Source organism: Periplaneta americana, chromosome 3 (assembly GCF_040183065.1).
Source record: "Periplaneta americana isolate PAMFEO1 chromosome 3, P.americana_PAMFEO1_priV1, whole genome shotgun sequence".
Taxonomy (NCBI): Eukaryota; Metazoa; Arthropoda; class Insecta; order Blattodea; family Blattidae; genus Periplaneta; species Periplaneta americana.
This window is the reverse complement of record NC_091119.1, coordinates 151,420,820-151,441,520: the sequence shown is the minus strand read 5'-3', so window position 1 is coordinate 151,441,520 and position 20,701 is coordinate 151,420,820. Positions and strand designations below refer to the sequence as shown.

Genomic DNA, 20,701 nt, shown 5'->3' with positions numbered 1-20,701 from the left:
TGTAATCATTATTATTGTCTTGTAAAATAAAGTTGTAGCCTAGTTAAAAATTATAATATGTTAACTGTTCGAGCACTGTACTTTGTTTAAAAAGCAGCCTGATGAGAAGTCTAGTGTACATTTCACCAAAGTAAAATAGTTCTGTGAGATTATAAACTGTACTTACCGGTAGTAGTAGCATGTGAGAGAGGCAATCCAGCACTGCGAACCTGCTCACTGTGTTGGTTCATGTCCTCTGCTTTGATTGTATCTTGCGGAAGTTTGCGATCACATGATAATGCCATTGAAAATGAGAATTATGTACCCATAAAACTACATTAAAAATCCACTTTCACTGTCTTTAATGTAACGTTAATAATAAATGCTTATCACAAAAACCTTTCAGAGGATTAAAAACATTCAGAGGCGAAAAAGAGACCAGAATACTGGAGTAGATATAAATTAAGAATGTGAATTCCAGAATTATGTAAGATGAAATATCGTCACACAAACAACTGTACAATCTTGCATCGTGTCCAAGGTTACTTGGTATTACGTGAGAAGTACTCCCTCCAATGCATTTTGAAGGTCGCAGGATTAGAACTTATTGCGGTAAACACATAATTGATTAAGTCAATGTTAATTACCGTGATTTCTAGTTTTTTGTATATGATTTGCAACCATGCCACTCCAGTTTTCCCACTCTTACTATAGTAAGTACGCTATTATGGTGTTACTTTTAGGGAAGTAAGCTGATTTTACCTGAAAAATGGTATCGGTTGTTGACAACGAGAATTAAGTGAGCTATTGAACCACTCTAGAGATAAAAAAAATACCTGCAGTTGAGTTTCTTACAAAAATGAAAATACACTGGTTAAAGTGTCAACTGTACCACATTGGTACACAACATTCGTCATAAAGCCCCAGAAAGAGATCAATGGGCGTCAAGTCGGGTGACTTAGGTGGCCAGGCAAGGATTCTCCTTGTTCCTGAAAAGCCGATCCTGGGGGAGTTGATCAACAACAGAAGTTCTGTATATGTCCAGATACACATTCCCTTTGACTGTCGCCTCGATGAAGGAGAATGGTCCAATGACGGAATGCTCTATTGAATGGCACCAGGCTTGTTTCCACGATAAACGTTATTGCGCATGCGCATGAACATGCAACTGTTTTTAAACCATTGGTGCATAAACTTCGACAATTTCTCCTTCATGTTAGATGTAAAGCAAAACAATATCTTCATCTGCTTTTAGGGGAAACTTTGGTAATTTCGTGATAGTTTCATGAAAACTAATTTAAAATGCAAATATGTAAATATATCCTTATTCCGATTTTTTCATCTAAAAGACGATAACTTGCTGTACAAATCTGGAGACATAAAAGATTGGATACGTTCTTCAATATGTGCCAAAAACCACTTTTAAAACTTAAGCTGAAAGGTTTGTTATTTCGTGATAACCTTGGTAATTTCGTGATATTGCATTGAAATTTCGTGAGAGGTAGAAGAATTGTGGAAAAATTCATTAAAGTCAAATTAAATTCTCATTTATTGTTACAAGACTTCAAACATAGTAATTCCGTCTAATATTCATAGCAAGAAAACATAGAAATACATATCAACACATAATAAGAATGAAATCAAAGTAAAAATTAATATTGAAGAGGGATCTTCTTTGCCCTGAAAGGGTGAACACTTTTATTACGTACTTTACTATAGCCTATATTACTAGGGTAACTCCAAAAGTAATGCATAATGTTTGTTTAAAAATTATACTTTTATCCTACAGCTTTGCTATTTTCACAGAATGTAGATGCATCCTTAAGGAACAAAATGCCACTTTTCCACATAATCCCTGTCCCTTTCAACTGCCTTACGTAATCTAGGAACGAGGGCCTGTAGACCAGCACGATAAAAGTCTGGACCAACACGTCTGAGCCACTCTTTAGCAGCGTGCACAAGGGAGTCATCTTCTAACCTCGTTCCGCGAAGGGATCCTTCAGTTTACCAAAGAGATGGTAATCGAATGGTTCCAGTTCAGGACTGTAAGGCGGATGTTTCAGTGTTGTCTATCCGAATTTTCTGATCTGGTCTGTGGTCTTGTGACTGACATATGGCTGTGCGTTGTCGTGCAATAGCAGAACATCCTGCTTCTCCCGATGTCGTCGAACACGACTCAGTCGAACTTCAAGTTTCTTGAGCGTTGCAACATACCCGTCAGAATTAATGGTGGTCCCGTGTGGCATGATGTCCACAAGCAAGAGTCCTTCTGAATCGAAAAACACAGTAGCCATAACGTTTCCTGCCGAAGGTGTACTTTTGAATTTCTATTTCTTTGGTGAATTTGCATGATGCCACTCCATTGTCTGCCTCTGTCTCCGGTCCAAAATGGTGTAGCCATGTTCCATCTTCTGTCACAATTCTTGCAAGTCATCTAACACTTATCATTGACACTTAGCATGATAACAAATCAAACAGAAGCTACACTGAACCCATTGCGTCTCCGTTTTCTTTTTTGTTATCACATCTTGTCTTCAGATTTCTAAAATTCCTATTGTAATACATTTTATACTATTTTAAAAATTGTAACACTTAATGCTCAACAAAATTTCGCCTCAAACAGCTAAGATTTCTATCAGTAAAGCTAAGCCTATATGGCGACTACAGATTTATCTAAAATTCCAAAAGCATTTCCTAAAATTTCATGAAGATACAATAAATCTTTGTACCAAATATCATATACTTACCTTTAGTAATAAGCCTGTAATGTAATTACAAACATCCACAAAATTTATATGCCTGAGAAGTCGACGGAAACTTGCTCTCTCCAAAGATAAAAGCTCATTGAAGCAACTACAATAGTCACACAAAGCTTAGCTGTATGTTTCTGGAAACTGGACAACATATGCAATTCCTTGGCAGAAATTTGGATCTCGTAACACCATTGGTTAGTTCACAAAAGAGCAAAGAAAAAGTATCACGAAATAACCACTGCCACGAAATTACCAATGTTTACCCTAAATGGTGAACATTTATTTCTCCATTCCTCTAAGCTTTGACTATTACACTTTTACTACGTCATACTACTTTTGACCAATAAAACGGAACGAAAGGATGTGTTTCAACCAATCAGGCTGTTTATCCTACAATTTTATCACTTCTCTAGCACTTGTTTGTTTTTATCACTTCTCTAGCATTCATTTCAATGTTTGCCAACATTTGAAACTACATATTCTTTACGGTACTATAAAACATGCTTTGCGATTGTCATTTGTTTTCCGCATAGTCAACTGAAAATGGCTCCGTTCAAACGTTGTGGTGAAGGTAACATTAGTGAAATAGAATTTTAGTAAGTCAATATTTTATTGTATTAGAGTGTTTTATTTCTTCTAATCTTTATATAATTTCTTCTAATAGTGTAATAATCAATTAAATCCCACTCGAGTTTTGATTTTCTCTAGATAAATCTGCTCGTGTTACACTCGCAGATTTATGGATAAAATTAAAACCTCTAGTGAGATTACTGTTGATAAACTATCTGCAACACAACTTTCTGGAATTGTGGTGGATGCTCACTCTCCATGCCTCATGAGTGCCAAAGCATTAATCCTTGTATTGGCCAAAAAAGTAGCCTCATTTCTCCTAAACAATGACCTGTACAGTATGTGTTTCGGAATTTTATAAAGTCAGAAACATTGATATTTTACTAGGAATTATAGACCTGCGAAAACTATTCTTACAGGCTAATCGCCTGTAGCGTTTTCCTGCTGGATAGCATATAAAATAAGGGCGAATTTGTTTGAGTATTGTTAATCTCTGACCTAATCATGATTTATTTCTCTACATTTTTTAAATGGCAAACACTACTTTTATGAGCAGCAATATTGTGAACATAAGCGACATACCATTTTTCGCATCTCGAATATTCATTATATTATTTCTTACCTCGACTCATGTACTCTAGCTTCAATTGCCATAACTCATTAGAACGGCATTACCCTGCAATTCCCATTGCCGTCACCACCTTCATAAGTAAATAATATATCATCGGATGTCTTTGTAAGGAATTTGGTTAACTTGTTCTCGGTGAAAATGTAAATTTTTGGTGAGGGTTTATGGCAGCCATCCTTGCATCGGGATTGGCCTATTTAGATATAGCTAAATTGTCTTCTTCTCTATGAAAATAGTTGTCTTCAACATCGAATAAGAACTACCAGCGTAACTCAGTTGAGTAAGGCGCTTGCCTGCTGATCCGGAGTTGTGCTCGGGCGCGGGTTCGATCCCCGCTTGGACTAGTAACCTGATTTTCCCCAACCGTAAAGCGAATTTCAGGTCATCTATGGCGAATCCTCGGCCTTATCTCGCCAAATACCATCTCGCTATCACAAATCCCATTGACGGTAAATAACCTTAAATAACCTAATATATTCACCACGGCATGGCGCGTCCTCAGGTTGCGGATAGAGGAGACGGCCTCCAGATATGGAGGATAGCTGCGAATATATTGAATAAGCAGTCGTGGACAGCCGATAAGGGGTGGTCTCCAGCTTGGGGGTTGGGCGAAGGACTAACTACCCATCACCGTAAAAAAACAACTTGTTACGAAACCTCACAATAAGCCTCGGAATATATATTACAGGTTGTTCTGTATGGTTGTGAAACTTGGAGAGAGGAACAGAGATTAAGGATGTTTGAGAATAAGGTTCTTAGGAAAATATTTGGGGCTAAGAGGGATGAAGTTACAGGAGAATGGAGAAATTTAAATAATGCAGAACTGCACATAATTAGGAACATTAAATCCAGACGTTTGAGATGAGCAGGGCATGTAGCACGTATGGGCGAATCCAGAATTGCATATAGAGTGTTAGTTGGAAGGCCGGAGGGAAAAAGACCTTTAGGGAGGTCGAGACGAAGATGGGAGGATAATGTGAAAATGTATTTCAGGGTAGTGGGATATGATGATATAGAGACTGGATTAATCTTGCACAGGATAAAGACCGATGGCGGGCTTATGTGAGGGCGGCAATGAACCTCCGGGTTCCTTAAAAGCCATAAGAAAGTAACCTAGTATATAGTCGATAAAGCGTCGTTGAATAACCAAGTAAAAATATTTAAAAACATCGGTTAGTCCACGCTGTGGAGAAACGGTTAGAAAGCCTGACCGTGAAACGAGCAGGCCCGGATTCAAATCCTGGTTGGGGCAAGGTACCTGGCTAAGGTATTTCCCGGGGTTTTCCCTCAACCCGGTAAAAGCAAATACTGCGTAACTTTCGCCGTTGGGGCCTGGACACATTTCGCTGGCGTTATGACCTTGGTTTCATTCTTAGCAGTTGATAAAGCGTCTTAAAAAACAGAATACTAGCACCACAAACTTACCGGCAACTTCATTATTGAGGATTTTTCCATGAAATAATGTTATAACAACGTTTTAGAAATACCAGTATTCTTGGTCTGACACCATTCCTTGAGTGATTCGTATATGTTTTCATGACGCTTTTTTTACTTCTCGGGTAATAGCAATGCACTGACTGCATTTTTTGCTTCTTCTATTTCGAAAACACTTATTTTAAATAATAAATAATACGTTAGTTTCAAAATGTCTGCCACGGTTTGACATTGTGTGAAAATAATTTCAGATGTTTTAGTAATAATGCCTTAGAAACAAATATTTGAAAAATTCCTGGCTAGCTCAGTCGGTAGAGCGCTAGGGCGTTCAGCCAGAGTTCCCGGGATCGATATCCGGCCCCGGAACAATTTTTGCCTTGAAATTATTAAAGTCTGCTTCACAGTGACCTTTACCTATAAAATAGATTTGAAAACATCTGAAAATTAAAAATTGGCATACGCGCAAATAATACGTTTTTATTAAATAATGTCAAAATAAGTTTATTAAAATGTCAATAATAAAGTCTAATTTTTATTATGTGGAATGTGGGAGTGAAAAAAAAAACATAATATGCAATCCGCGACCTAAGTAGAGTTGACCAGTCTCGGACTCTATTGTCAGTCCTCGCTTGAGTGCAAAATAATCCTTAACTGGTAACTGCTACTTACATCCCTTGTAGTATAATCAGTAACTATTACCATGGATTTTATTATCATGTATTCTTTGACATGTTAACTGAACAATTTTCCGCGTTGTATCCACAGAACAAGCTTATTGATTCTTAAACAATTCTCGTGTATGTCTGCCACCTATGCAGTTCCTCCTATGTAGTGTCTATCTCTGCACATTTTTTGAAATGGTTATAGTCGTTTTTCTACTAGTTTTTAAGTCCATACGTAAAGATAATGAACCTGCTGGACGTTAATTTGAGTTTCACTTTCGAGTAAGTTACTTTCAGAGAATGCTACTTGCCGAAGTCATTGTTATAGTACGAGTATTAAATATCGACATTTTATGTATTCATTGCAAAAGTTCTGAGAACGCAGTAGACTATAGAAGATTAATCTCCCCGTTTGTGTTTATTCATTCGAGGAAGACTTCTTAAGAAGGTTACTATTACAATGGCTTTTGTTAGACCAGAGTTGTCGGAGACATATTACTTCATTATAACTTATCGTGACTGAAATCTCGAAATTAAAAGTTGAGTGTTCTTTCTCTTCAGGGTTAAAAATAAATATGCCACTAAAGAAAGAGTACCTAGTTATTTTCCGACCTTCTCACGGTAATTATTTTTACGCGAGATTCCCTTCAGGTCCAAAGGAATAGAACAGGAAGTGTATAGCCACTGCAATCATCTTAATGCGCCCCTAGTGACTTTTCGTCGTTTCAAGTGACAAACGACTTGCTTTTCCCGAAAAGGATTTAAAGAAATTCGCTAGTTTCCTTTTAACGTAAGTAATTTGGGAACCTATTGCTGCTGGTTACATCTCTTCTCGATGTCAACATAGAAGAAATCTGCATCGAGTCCCTGTAGCCACGTCATACGGGTTGCTGAACGGCCATATCGGTGTTGAATTGCTTACCATCAGATGCTTCTTCAACGGTCCGAAGAGATGGAAATCACTGGTTCCAGATCGGAGCTGTAGGACTGATAGTCCAGTACCTCCCACCGGAAGTGCCCTTTCGCGTCACACACCTCAACAAGTTGACGATGAATTTTTGTCCTACATACGTAAAAAAAAAAAACCGATCACACTACGCACTTCCACGTTTGACCATGTTTCCTTGCAGCCATTTTACATCTGGTATTGCGAATAAGAAAATTAAATACTACACAGTAATTAAAATATTTCATTTTTATGGAATGGGTTACACTGTATACTGTTACTCACAGTTGATTTACTTAAACTATGCTGTCGATCCACGTTCGCTTGCGAAAGACCACGTTCAGTGTCACTTATCTTCCAAAGAACACACATTACGTTTCGACATTTTTATTCAGGACATTCACTATTCGAACACTAGAAACAGACTGATCAGGTAGAAATGATAAGCGCTGTTATGGTGTGACTGCGTACTCAGCCTTAGAATTTCCCGGGTCACTTAATGGAAACTGGGAGGAGGTTGATGGAGTTTGAAAGCCATCGGAATCTTACCTTCATTTATACTGTGGACATTATGTCCGTCTCCTTTTAATAAAAGAATGCAATTTAATTTCCCATTGTTTCGATGCTATCTGTCATACTGGAAATGTTTCTGAGAACAAAAGGCAACTCTTTGACGGTGGAGGATTAGAAATAACAGTAGAGTAGTGTGCCTGAGAATAGAATGGCAAACCTTTGACTGTGGAGTGAGAGAAGGTCGTCACGCGTTGCCTGGAGTTACAGTACAGCTCATTGTCTAGGAATCACTAATCCTATCTTTGTCCTTCGACTAAAGGAGTAAGAAACTTAGAATGTTGTTCTGAACACATTCTTTCAATTTCATACAAGAAGGTCTGATTTGAAATAAGAATTTGTCAGGATACAACTCTTGTAACTTTTAAGGTTCACTATAACCGAAGCGAGGGTTCACTATAAACGGAAATATTAATGTACTTAATGTGTGCGGGTCGGGACCAACGATTTAGGTTCACTATACCCAGCCGAATGTTCACTATAACCGAGTTCAGTATATCCAGAATTGACTGTACAGTACTATAAACGGGAATAAGCATACATCCGAAAATAATACGTGTAAAATATGTAATTAGAAAGTTTGTATTATCTTCGTGGCATTATCTTTTTAGATTTCGCATAGAGTTCAGTTATAGTTAATTCTGTTAATTGATAGTTTGTCACCAAGAAGATCGGAGTTCAATGACTTGACAGACATAATGACTGTGAGGATAGATTCCTAGTAGCCTACTTTGGTGTTCCTCCACAAAAGCTTCATTATGGTCACTTCATCATCATTTCATAAACCGTGAATATGTATCAACTTTTAGTTTAAGATCGTTAATTACATAATTATATTTTGGTGTCGGATCTAGTTATCCCAACATCGTAATTGATCGAAAGTTTCCAACGTTGCGACTTTTTACCGGCTCCACCTTAGCGACAGGCAAAGAAGTAAGCTATTTTGCGCATATAGTAAGATATACTGTATTGTATCACCATTTAATCATGTATCATGTATCTATTGTATTCGTTATACTAAAACAACTCTGATAACAGAACCAGTAAGGTAACATAATCTCCTTGCCCTTATGTATTTTTTTTTTACCCGAAGTCTCTTTTGTTTGCCCTTTTTGTTCCCACTTGAATATTCAAGCGGTAAGAGAGAATCAAACTACTTGTACCAAAGACGAAATACTGTATTGTACAGAGTGAGTCTTACAGAACTAAACCTGATAAAATAATTACAAAATGGAAACTATGGGCCTAACACGGATTCTTTTCAAACCGTTTTTTTTAATCAAGGGCAGCCAATGTCACCGCACATACATTTTTAGCAATAGCAGTAGCAGTTCGTTAACAATAAAAGACAAAAAAGGGGGAATATTCCGTTGAATAAAGTCTTTATTGTTCATTCTTTATGGGTCACATGTTCTGTTCTTGAAACCCAGCCACAGTTCAGGACAAAGTTTGGAGGTGCAAATATGAAATACACGAATCGCAACTACATCTAGTGGAAGTGGGAGTATGGTGCACCATGTCTGATTTAAGGTTTATCGGATCAATTTTTTTTTTTCCGTGACTGTTCGCTCTAATGCAGACCAGAAAATATTTACAGAGTTTGTGGAGCAATTTGATGACGTGCAACTAACGCAAGGATATTTCCAGAAAAATGGGGCAACCTACCATAAATCCGAAGAGTCAATGGAAACAGTATTCAGTTGTTTTGACAACCGAATCATCTCTGTTAATCTATGGCCACCATATTCGCCCGATCTTACCAGGTCTAATTTCTTCTTTTAGGGCTATTTAAAAAAATAGGGTTTTCCATGACTAGCTCCAAACCCTGGAACATCCGGAGGACATCTCTAGGAACAGTGATGGTGTCATGTTGGCACGCATAAAAGAAAACTTGAAGCACCGCGTCGAAATGTGTCTGGTGGAGTATGGCGGTCACTTCCAGCACCTGATACGATGTGCACGTGTTTCATATGAGCCAAGGTGTCGCCTCATTTGTTTGTGAATTGGATTTGATTATGTAAGAATCGCTCTGTATAATGAATAATGTTCAGTATACAGTGGATGGTCTGCTACGTATACCCAAATATTTATTAAAGCAAGGAAATTAACACAATACTGCGTTCCGTAATGTCTGACAGGCGATGTAAACATTCCAGCAGAGAAAGGGAGAAGGATAATTGCTATTCAACCAATGGCAGAGATCACATTCCAGGCTTATCTTGAAGTTGGGCGAAGGTACAATGCTTCAGACCGCCCAAATCAAGATAAGCGTGGAGTATGTCCTCTGCAATTGGTTGAATAGCAATTATCCTTCTTCCTTCCTCTATCGGCAATGCTCAGGCTACGTCGCCTGTCAGAATTGAATAGCTCAAGTCAGTAAGTGACCAAGTAACAAAGACAAGTTTTGAGAAGAAAAAAAAACGTATTGCGATGCCAATTTTTCGTTTAGTTTTTTTTTTTTAAACAATTAACTTAGTGCTTCGTGACAAGCTTAATATGACAGTACTTATTTATTTCTATGGTCTCCAAATTTTTGGCAAAATTTAATTTTATTTCAATAACTTAGTTATTTGGCTTTAAGTTTCACTTGGCTATGTCTTGTGTTAACTACAAGAATTTTTCATGTGATTTTTTATCAGACGATTCTTAGAGTACTATTTCCTTTTGTTTCTCTTTTCTTTTTGGTAGTCTATTCTAATTAACATTTTTTTTTTACATTTTTATTCAAATAATATAATAGTTACATTCACAATTAAATATTCTCAAAGTAATTTTCTTTCATTCTTACGTTCCTACTAAACAAAACGATGAACTATACAATGTATATTTCTAAAAAGATTACGAAGACAAATCACCTCGGCTTGTCAAAGTAGCAACAATGGTTCAAGGAGACCTGTTATTTTTCTAAGGTCATCGATATCTTCTCCTAAGTGCTCAGTGACTGTTGTCTTTACAGCATTATAGAAACCTATTTCATCAGGATAGAGGTATTTATAAAGTTTTTTTAATATCCTCCAACTTTTCTTTTTTATAGGGACAGTAAAGGGAGCAAGATAAATATAATTTTGAGCCGTAACTAAATCATCGAAAGTAACACCACCTTATAGTAAACTAAACATACACCACACATTGCTAGAGGCTACGTGAGATATCTGAAAGCAGTTGCTTCCTTTGGCGTAAACAAATCTTTTATATTTTGTGCCAGCTTCATAGCAAGAAATATCAAAGTGTCACGTACATGGTCAGTTATTTATTGCCTTGAGGCTAATTTTCAATGCCTTACAAATGTGGTCTAACAGCTCAAACTTGGGTGTTTCTTGCCACGATATGATTACCATTTACCAATGGAATGAAATGGCGGTTTTAACTCAATTTGTAAAAAAGTGTCACTTAAGCACTTACTGACCTGGGCTATTCAGTTATGGATCGCAGTATAGTGTGTATCTTTCGAGAAACTTTGGTAACTGAAAGACTTCTGATATATAACTCAGGAAAGTCATGCTCACAGACGTCACTCCGCGGACTGCATTTCTTTTTCTTACATTACCACCTTCAACTTAATCTAGCTTGAAGGTGGTAGTTCTTTCGTCAACATAAAAAAATCGCAGACTTACGATTCTGGCATAACACGTTTAAAAACTAAGAACGTCCTTCAGCATTTGTTTTTCTTTTGATAGCAGATGACGACTTGATACTTACATGGCAGCCTGAGAAAAGTTGCTCTGGGAAGAGGGTGATAATGATGGATTTATTACACGCATTCAGTTTAAATCTGTGTAGAGATTTTTATGACTAGTCAAGTTTGTACAACGGTAAATTCTTTAGAAGAAAAAAAAAGTGCTGACAGAAACAATAGAAAATACAGGACATGAAAGTAGGAAAATATTTTAACAATCTTTCTACTTGTTAAAGAAGACAAGACAGATGTGTCACATTCTACCACCCACAATAATAGATTATTGATGAATTCACCATTTAACTAGATTAATATCTACTAGCAATATGTTTTGTTTCATTTTTGAATTATTATGAAGGATTTTCAACATTCACTGTCAATAAAAACCCCGTATAAGACCAGAAGATGAATGACAGGATGTGTATATTAGCTTTTCTGTTCCTTACAATTCATAATGTTAACTAATTCTTATGTATTTAATATTTGCTTCGCAGTTAGCAGCTTAAAGTGTTTTCATAGTTTCCGAAGCGATGATTATGAAATGTCCTTTATGAGAATAAAAAAAACAGTTGCATAAATATAACAATAATAATTTTATATGAGAATTTAAATAAGTCATACATCTTGGTCCGTAGGCCATTTTTTGTTTCAAGTGAGTGTTTGACATGATCATTGGTCCAATCATGTCTTCATTCATAGTGCAAGTTTGGTTCCCAAGCGCCTGATGTATATGATATTTGCAATGCACGTTTGTCCTTGCAATAATTACTGTAGTGGTGTAGTTAGTGTTCAGAAATCTGCACATCAAACAAATTATTATTATTATTATTATTATTATCATTATCATTATCATTATCATTATCATCATCATCCTCCTATATTTTTTTCGTGATGAAATTCCAAATGAATTCCAAACGTCACTTTTTACGTCACCTTGGCTGAATACCTGGAGGCAAGAAGTAGAAACCTTCGATATTTAATCTCAAAAATCTTAAAAGGGTTAAATGGGATTATTTGTTTTAATCTTCATATTATTAAGTATGGCCGTTCTATTCATCTAGTGGTTAAAAGGGACATTTACTCATTGAGCCAATCGGCTACTGAGTTCTTTGTTCTTCAGGCCAACTTTAGACGTTTTCTCGCTAAAAGTTCTCCCTCAGAGTGTTTGAGAATGTACTATAGTATAACAGAAAAAAAATAGAATAGGATTAGCAAAGAAAATTGAAAAATTACGATATATACAGGCAAATTAACACCAATCCTTCTGGTGAAGGATAGTCATTTAAATCGCATCTTGAGTATGTGTTTCCTAGGTTATCTAACGACCATAGTCTAGTATATACAGTCACGAAGCTCAATACGTAGTAAATATGCATCCCTAGATAGTTGCTAACCACTAGGATCGCTACTATCGCCTCATTACAGACAATGCGAAATAGTACCTGCACAGTCTATTGTTCCAAGTACCCTCATAAACTGAAGCTTCGTGACTGTATATACTAGACTGTGTAACGACGCTGTATCAACTGTGTGGTTATATAGTTGGAATTAGTGATCGTTACTGACGTATTTTGGCGAGATGAATCCCAGAATTTATCATAGAATTGCATAACATTCGTTGAAGTTAAGAAAAACTTCGGAAAACCTCCAAGTAGATAATAAGCCTCAGCTCAGTTTCGGAGCACGAGTCCCGCTTGTTACTCCTAGACTGGCCTCGGATCTGTGTTATTGCATATGTTGATCTATGTGAGCTAGAGTTTTATCCTATTTTTAAAACCGTGTCGAATGCTTAGGTTTTGTGCTTCAGTGTTCGTTATCCGTAATAAATAAAGGTTTCTCCTCCCAACATGGAAGTCTCCTCTCAAGTACTTTGCCACTCGAAACTGTCTATTCATTCGTAGGTGGGGGTTTTGCAGTAACATTAGACATTCGTCGTTAGCGGGTTTCCCGAGTGTATAGTCAGCATGATATTACTGCATTTCTTTGCTTACGACAGCAGAGGGCACTCTTTATTGGACAAACATCTAGACCCCAGAGCAAATGGGATTAAATCTTCACGTCCTTCTTCATTCAAGGCAGTGGAATATCTCATTTTGTAGGGGAGGGCACAGCGATCATTATTTTGCTACACTTCGGAACATATTTTGTGCGAGATCGTGCGTATTTGCTTGTTTTCCGCACAGAACCAATACGCGGTAAGTGTGAAATACCACATTCAGTATTCCCAACGTAACACACATAACAATTTCCCTCTTCTTACCGCTTAAGCGCGACATTCATTTTACTGCTTTAGGCTTTTAACATATTACTTTTAGAGACGTTTAACATAGTAATAATTATAAATTGGAAACTTACCACTGCAATTTCACCTAAATTGCAATGTTAATTATTGTTTTTAAATATTTGCAAAAATTAAGTAAAGTCTACTACTCTACGAAACTTATTGCATTCCTGACACAAGTAACATTAAGGAAGCCGTGAAAAAATCAACAAGATTCCAGATGCCGATATTATTACTGCAATATATTATATAAATAATATTGTTAAAATATTAAAATTAAAAATAAATCATTACATAACCTTACCGTTTGTTTTAAGTTCGCATTTATAGACTGGGGGGAAAAAAAGACAGACATATCACGGCCTGCTGGAGTATAGTAAACACAGAAAACATTTTATAGCAACAATGTTGAAGAAAGATATTTTGGTTTTCCGAAGTTGCCGTCATTAAACAGGAACCAACATGGAGATTTCAATGCAACTAATTATAAATTCGTCTTTCAGGTATGTAATAAACGATCTTCGCACAAAATAAACTACGTTTCGCTTTTTCAATCTTTTCCTCGAACATGAAAACGTCAACATACCGCTCTTGTAACGTATATTACTATTATACGCACGTTAATATTTGATTTGATCTGATAATGTTTATTTGAATGTTAGTAAAGCAGGTGTATATGGTATTACTGTTGGTACTTTGGTTCTTGGTCACAGACCACAAAATATATCGTCCTCTTTGTACTACTGCTACTGCTGCTGCTGCGTACACTGGACTTAGAAGTTCGCAAGGTGTTATAAAAAATGCTTGAAAAAATAATTTCCTTAAAATGTAATTATTTCCTTCATAAAAATGGAGGTACAAATATGAAATACTTTTTTTTTACTTGGTTATTTAACAACGCTGTATCAACTACGAGGTTATTTAGCGTATATTGGTGATGTCGAGATGATATTTGGCGAGATGAGGCCGAGGAGTCGCCATAGATTACCTGACATTTGCCTTGCTGTTGGGGAAAACCTGTGTAAAACTCCAAACAGGTAATCAGCCCAAGCGGGAATCGAACTCGCGCCCGATTGCAACTCCGGATCGGCAGGCAAGCGCCTTAACCGATCGAGCTACGCCGATGGCCATGAAATAATATTAAGCTAAAAGATTAACAAAATTATAAATCAAAATGATCTCTACTAAGAAAACAGAACAAGCATTCAGCATCTTCATTAGGTGTTTTCCCAACCGTAATATCATAACTATAATATGTGAATGACACCTTCGCAATTTGATGATCTCCTGCAAATCATTGGCCCTCATATACAAAAATGTCCAATGCGGGAGGCATCCAGCAGAGCGTCTAAATTAAAGTAACTTTCAGGTTAGGTTACCTTAATAGTTGGTATCTCCCTTTGAATAACTTGGTGCAGAGAATTCCCTACGTTCTCTGTCTTACGATTTTCGTATTAGACCTTCCACAGTGTCCATTAAGTTTCAGAAACAAGTCCTGTAATGTGGGATAAATAATTGAAAAGCACCTCCTTAAATATAAACTCTGAGGACAATTTCACGAACGTCGAAGAAGGATATTGGAAAAAAATTAAATTTTTCGAACTTCATGGGGACCATGGATGAAAAGCATTGTGTATTTCAGGTAAACAAACCGTAATATAAAGGATGAACCATAAGTAATGTCATTAATTTCAGAGGGGTTGTTTTAGATACTTTAAACAAAAAAAATTAATACAAAATTATTGTTTTCCTTTTAGCTTTCTTTTCAAGATAAAAACTTTTATATGAAACATTTCTTACCGTGTTTTGGGAAAACCATTGATTTAATTCCCAATACGTTCAGTCAATTTAAGAGAGAACTGTATTATGATAATAAATACTCAGAAATTTGATCCTATCAAATGTAACGTTTTAAAATTCCTTTTCAGAACGAATATAATAAATTTCTAAATTATAGACATCAGCTCAAAGAATTTTGAGTGACCACAAGGGTCCTGAATACAATAAACATGTATAATAATGTGATGTGATACATTAAAGAAAAAAGAAAGTTAATTGTTGAAGGCAAATATAAGTTGATTAATTGAAATAGAGATGATGTAATATTTGAAGAGAATCCTTGATAATATTTATAAGAATAGACATTACAGAATCAAAAGGAATGTGAAGTTCCTTAAGATAATTCCACGTGAATTTTGTGATTGAACCTCTACTGCCAAACAGCAAACCAATGAAATTTCTGCATATTTAAACGACAGAAACTAAAATTCTTTTTATCATAATACAGTGCTCTCTTAAATTGACTAAGCATATTGGGAATTAAGTTAATTAAATGACTTTCCCATAATACGCTATGAAATTTCACATAAAATATTTTTTTTCTCGAAAATGAAGCAAAAGCGAGCAAAATTGTGTTAAACTTTCTGCGCAGTCTGATACAGACATGCTTTCAATATATGATGAAATGGAGAAATGACTCTAGTACGCATGTTCATGGTAGGAATTGAATTCTTGTTGATGTGTTAACAGAGTGACGGGTGCAATGATCATAAGACAAAAGTTAGGGCAGGTTTGATCACAGGATACTTACTGAATCATCTATCCTTTGTGCTCATCTTACGCACTTGACTTTAATTTGGCGCCATTCAGTATTATACTCTCTTTGTTCAACTTGATTCGTGTTCATTGGTTTCGGCGGAAAAATGAAAAAAGAAAAAAAAGACAAATTTATACGACCACTTCTACGATGGATATAGATATCAAGAGGACAATAACAGAGACTTGTAAAATACCGTAGCCCCTGAAGTGTGATAAGATCTGATAGCTCTGGTGATAAATCGCGTAAACGTCTCCGTGTTTCGCGAGAAGAGTGGCTGAAATGTTTTGTGTAGGTAGGTTAGGTTAGTTCATGTTAGTTCAGGTTTTGTTAAGTTAGGTTAGTTTATATTAGGTTAGTAATTACATCAGTATGGTGGGTTCATAGTTTACAACGAGTTAACATTTATTTTATAAGGAATTTAGTATTTTTCAACTTGATTTTGTGGCGATTTTGGTAAGTTTTTGTAATTTTTTTTAGACATGAATCGAGATGGTTCCGTTAATATAGATTATATTGGGATTACAGTAGTGGTATAGGCTATGGTGTATCAGTGTGTTGTGAACCAAAAGCGTGTGTTCTGTAATATATTTTGGTTCACAACACACTGATACACTATAGCCTATACCACTACCGTAATCCCAATATATGCTATGTATATATATGTATATATATATATATATATATATATATATATATATATATATATATATATATATACAGGGTGTTTCAAAAATACGGGGCATAATTTCAGGAATGTATTTCCCACATGTAGACAATCAAAATAGTTCATTACAACATGTGTCCGGAAATGCTTTATTTCCGAGTTATGGCCTTCAGAACATTGAAATTCACCGGAACGTTTTTCTTTCCGCAGGTCATTGCCGTAAAAGGAGACATTAAGAGGGCACTCTGACAGTTCATTCCGAGGCGAAGGTTACATTCAGTGTTGTGTAGGCGTTAGACTGTGCGACATGTATTCAAATCAAACAGACTTACGGGGCAGGCGTACAAAAACTTCCTGGAAAACACCATACCTCATGTTTTAGAAGGCACTCCACTGATCAATCGTCAACACATTCACTTCTTTCATGATGGCGCTCCTGCACACTTCAGTCGTACGGCTCGCCGGTACTTGGATCGAAGGTTTCCTGATCGATGGATAGGTAGAGGTGGCCCAATTGCTTGGCCTCCACGCTCACCTGATCTGAACCCTCTCGATTTCTACTTGTGGGGCCATTTAAAATCATTGGTTTATTCAACTCCGGTGTCTGATTTGGAATCCCTTCGGAATCGAATTGTGGCATGTTCTGAGGACATATGCAATACTCCTGGAGTTTGGGATCGTGTTCGCAGGTCAATGAGACATCGATATGAGGTCTGTATTCAAGCAGGAGGTGGACATTTTGAACATCTTCTGTAATGACAACGACCTGCGGAAAGAAAAACGTTCCGGTGAATTTCAATGTTGTGAAGGCCATAACTCGGAAATGAAGCATTTCCGGACACATGTTGTAATGAACTATTTTGATTGTCTACATGTGCGAAATACATACCTGAAATTATGCCCCGTATTTTTGAAACACCCTGTATATATATATATATATATATATATATCTGTGTGTATGCGTATGCAAGTTATATTAACAGAACCACCTCGATTCACATGTAAAAAAATTATACACACACACACATACAAGTATTGTACTATTGTTGAATATGTGAATTGATGTGTGCAAATAATTAGTGTAATAAAATTGTCAGTAACGTTTGTGTCTCTAATTTTTACTTACGAAAGTTTGCAAACCTAATCACACTTCGTGTTTATCGCTAGTAAAAAAAAAAGGCCCTGCTTATGAAGCTGAGTGTATCCTGAAGTTAATCCTTCCTTGTGTGCTAGGTATATTGCATGCAGACGTTAAAATGTATGTTATTGAAACCGACATATGTCGCATATCCCTTTTATTTGTGGTGTGAAAGACGAGCAGCATTCCTGACACGCCACACCAGATACAAAACCTCTTTCCTACCGGATGGATCCAAGGCTTTATCGTATCGTCTTCCATGCAGTGTAGTGCAAGGTCTCTGCGGTTGTTCAACTGTCCAAGAACCTCCTGTGTTAAGGAACTCGAAGGTTCATTATCATTAATGTGTTCTTTCCATTTAAATTGCGTTACACAAATCATATTCACACCATCGTTTCCCCCACCTCCCTCAAATATAAATTTCTCATCCCACATTACAATTACTCTTAGTATGTCCTACTCGCATTCGTGTTGCTTATCTACTACCCCTACGCGCTATAATTTAAGTCCTTCCTTCGCTCTAATTGAAATAATTAGGTAATCCGATGTATGTAGTGGCTCACAAAATTGAACGTACGCCTATAGGTGAATTTAATAAATTATTTATTTATTCTTGTACCATATTATTTTGGGTAGGACGTTTTGTTTTAGTGTTTATCTTTTCCCGTAGTAAACTTCATAAAAATTATAATTACATTAGATTTTAAATCTGTTGAAATGAATTATTTATCTTCAAGCAGAAAAAATACGTGTTGTTTAATTCAGCGTATGCCTAACTTGTTCGCTCTTCAAGGAATTGGGTTGAAACTACGTTCTCAGTAATGAGTAGGCCTACCTACTGTGCTGTGCAATTATGCTGTTCTTATCAGCAGTGGGGAGGAAAGGAAACTTGAAACGAAGAATGCAATATCATGGTGAAATTGGCTTTAAAACGTAAATCGTTAACAGAAATAGACTTAATTATTGTTGCAAAGCAACGGTTAACAATTCAAGAGATGTAGTACATAATATAAACTTAAATACGAAGGGAAAAATGAGAAATAGACAAGGCAAGGACAGAAAACCTATCCTAAACCAAAGGTGTTGAAAGAATTTTGTCACAAATACGTCGAGATTTCTCCCAAATTCTCCAAAAACTGATGTGTGAGATTGTTTCCACACTTGGGAGACAACTATCTTCTCAAGACTTTGACGTATAGCAAAAAAGTGCTAGCACAGCAAAATAAATTTGTTTAGGAGCACCGAAATCGACTAGAGAACTTCAGGCATTCCATTATTTTTAGCGACGAGAATAAATTTAATGCATTTTGTATCATGGACAGCAGTATGTGTGCGCGCGCGCATGTATTGTATGTAGCCTATGTGTGTGGTGACAACCGAATACGACATTTGAAGAACAGAATCGTCATCTTACTTTGGACGCGGTTCCGTTATGGTATGAAGCTGTATGGACTTTGAGGTTGGCAATCTTAACTTCATTGAAACTGCCATGGACAAGATGGAATGTGTCAATCCTGAAGTAGACTCCCAACAAGATTGCAGTCAGTTTGGGCATGGATCCGCTCTACTATATTCAGCAAGCCAACGACTTGATCCGAGCATAGGTGCACGCTTTCTCGGGCTTGTAATGATGCACCCAAAACTCATCACCTGTGATTATCCTGGCTAGCATATTGTCCCCTTCATCCTATCTGCTCGGATCAGTACTCGAATCTATTGCATATTTGCCTCCGTGACTATCTCCACTGGCTGATCAATTCGGTGTTCGATACCTGTTCATCCTTCAGAGAACTTCCGCACTCACGTGGTAGGCACAGCTCACCATACACGGGTAATATTTCTTTATGAATATCCTTCGTTGTCAGGCTCTTTGCCCAAAAATATTGCACAACGTAGTCCTACTCGACAGTGGTAAGTTACACTCGTGCAGAGCTGTCGCCATCTTGCAACTGCTTCTTCTTTGTTCCGCTTCTGCACACATCGATCATCTTGACACCCGTCGCTAGCGGTGAAACAATATACAGTAGGTCGCTGCTTCAATTTGTAACTTTCTGACTCTGCTGTGTCTGTACTGTATTTATTTTTCACACAGAGCTGAAAATGACATACTGTCACATAACGAGAAGAACTCAAAACTCTGTGTTTAAGTGCTTACTATATAATATTACACTATCAGGTGTGTACTTTGAAACGATTAATTTACGCAACAATATGACTTCTGTGACTGTATTGGTGTTTTGTCACTCTATAATTGTGAGCGTTAACCGTGTTGCACCAAGTCATGTTTATTAGACCGCTTTTATGCGTCCGTTTTCTGTCGTGTCTCGTGCCGCGACAAATTATCGTGCATTTTGAAAGGACATTGGAATAATTTGTTTATTTTATGCACGTCGTGTACACTAGCAGCATCAGTATGCTTTCTCTTTATGCGTCATATAATGAAAATTAAAAGGTCAATAAAATAGCGCATGCACTTTTGGAATTAAACAGCCATAGTGTGTGGCAATAGTGTAACCGTACATAGAAATAAAGTAGAATCTCACTAATTCGGACTAATTTGGGGGAAAATCCAGTCCGAATTATAAACAGATTTTACTATAACAGGATTATTTCGAAATTGAAAGAAAATAATGATATTGTATAGTTGTTTAATTACTAAATTAGTGCTTAATAATAATATTCTATTTTACAAACACATGAAACAAAAAAGTATTAAGTAAAAAATTAGTTTTTAAGTTCTTTAACCCAAATCCTATTATTGCAAAAGAGGTGTTTGCTTTATTTACGCTTTGTGTACATCA

At 36.5% G+C, this 20,701-nt stretch overlaps 2 protein-coding genes across 2 annotated transcripts in view; one reads left to right on the top strand and one right to left on the bottom strand.

Annotated features, from left to right (window-relative positions):
- Positions 1–300, bottom strand: part of lace (serine palmitoyltransferase long chain base subunit) — a 151,630-nt gene extending 151,330 nt beyond the window's left edge. Inside the window, exon 1 of the mRNA XM_069821867.1 lies at positions 167–300. Coding sequence (XP_069677968.1) covers positions 167–284 — 118 coding nt within the window. The 5' untranslated portion in view covers positions 285–300. The remainder of the gene's footprint in view (positions 1–166) is intronic.
- The window catches only part of LOC138696649 (reticulon-1-like), a 261,158-nt gene that overhangs the window by 118,275 nt on the left and 122,182 nt on the right, over positions 1–20,701 (top strand). The gene's annotated exons all lie outside the window — the stretch shown is intronic.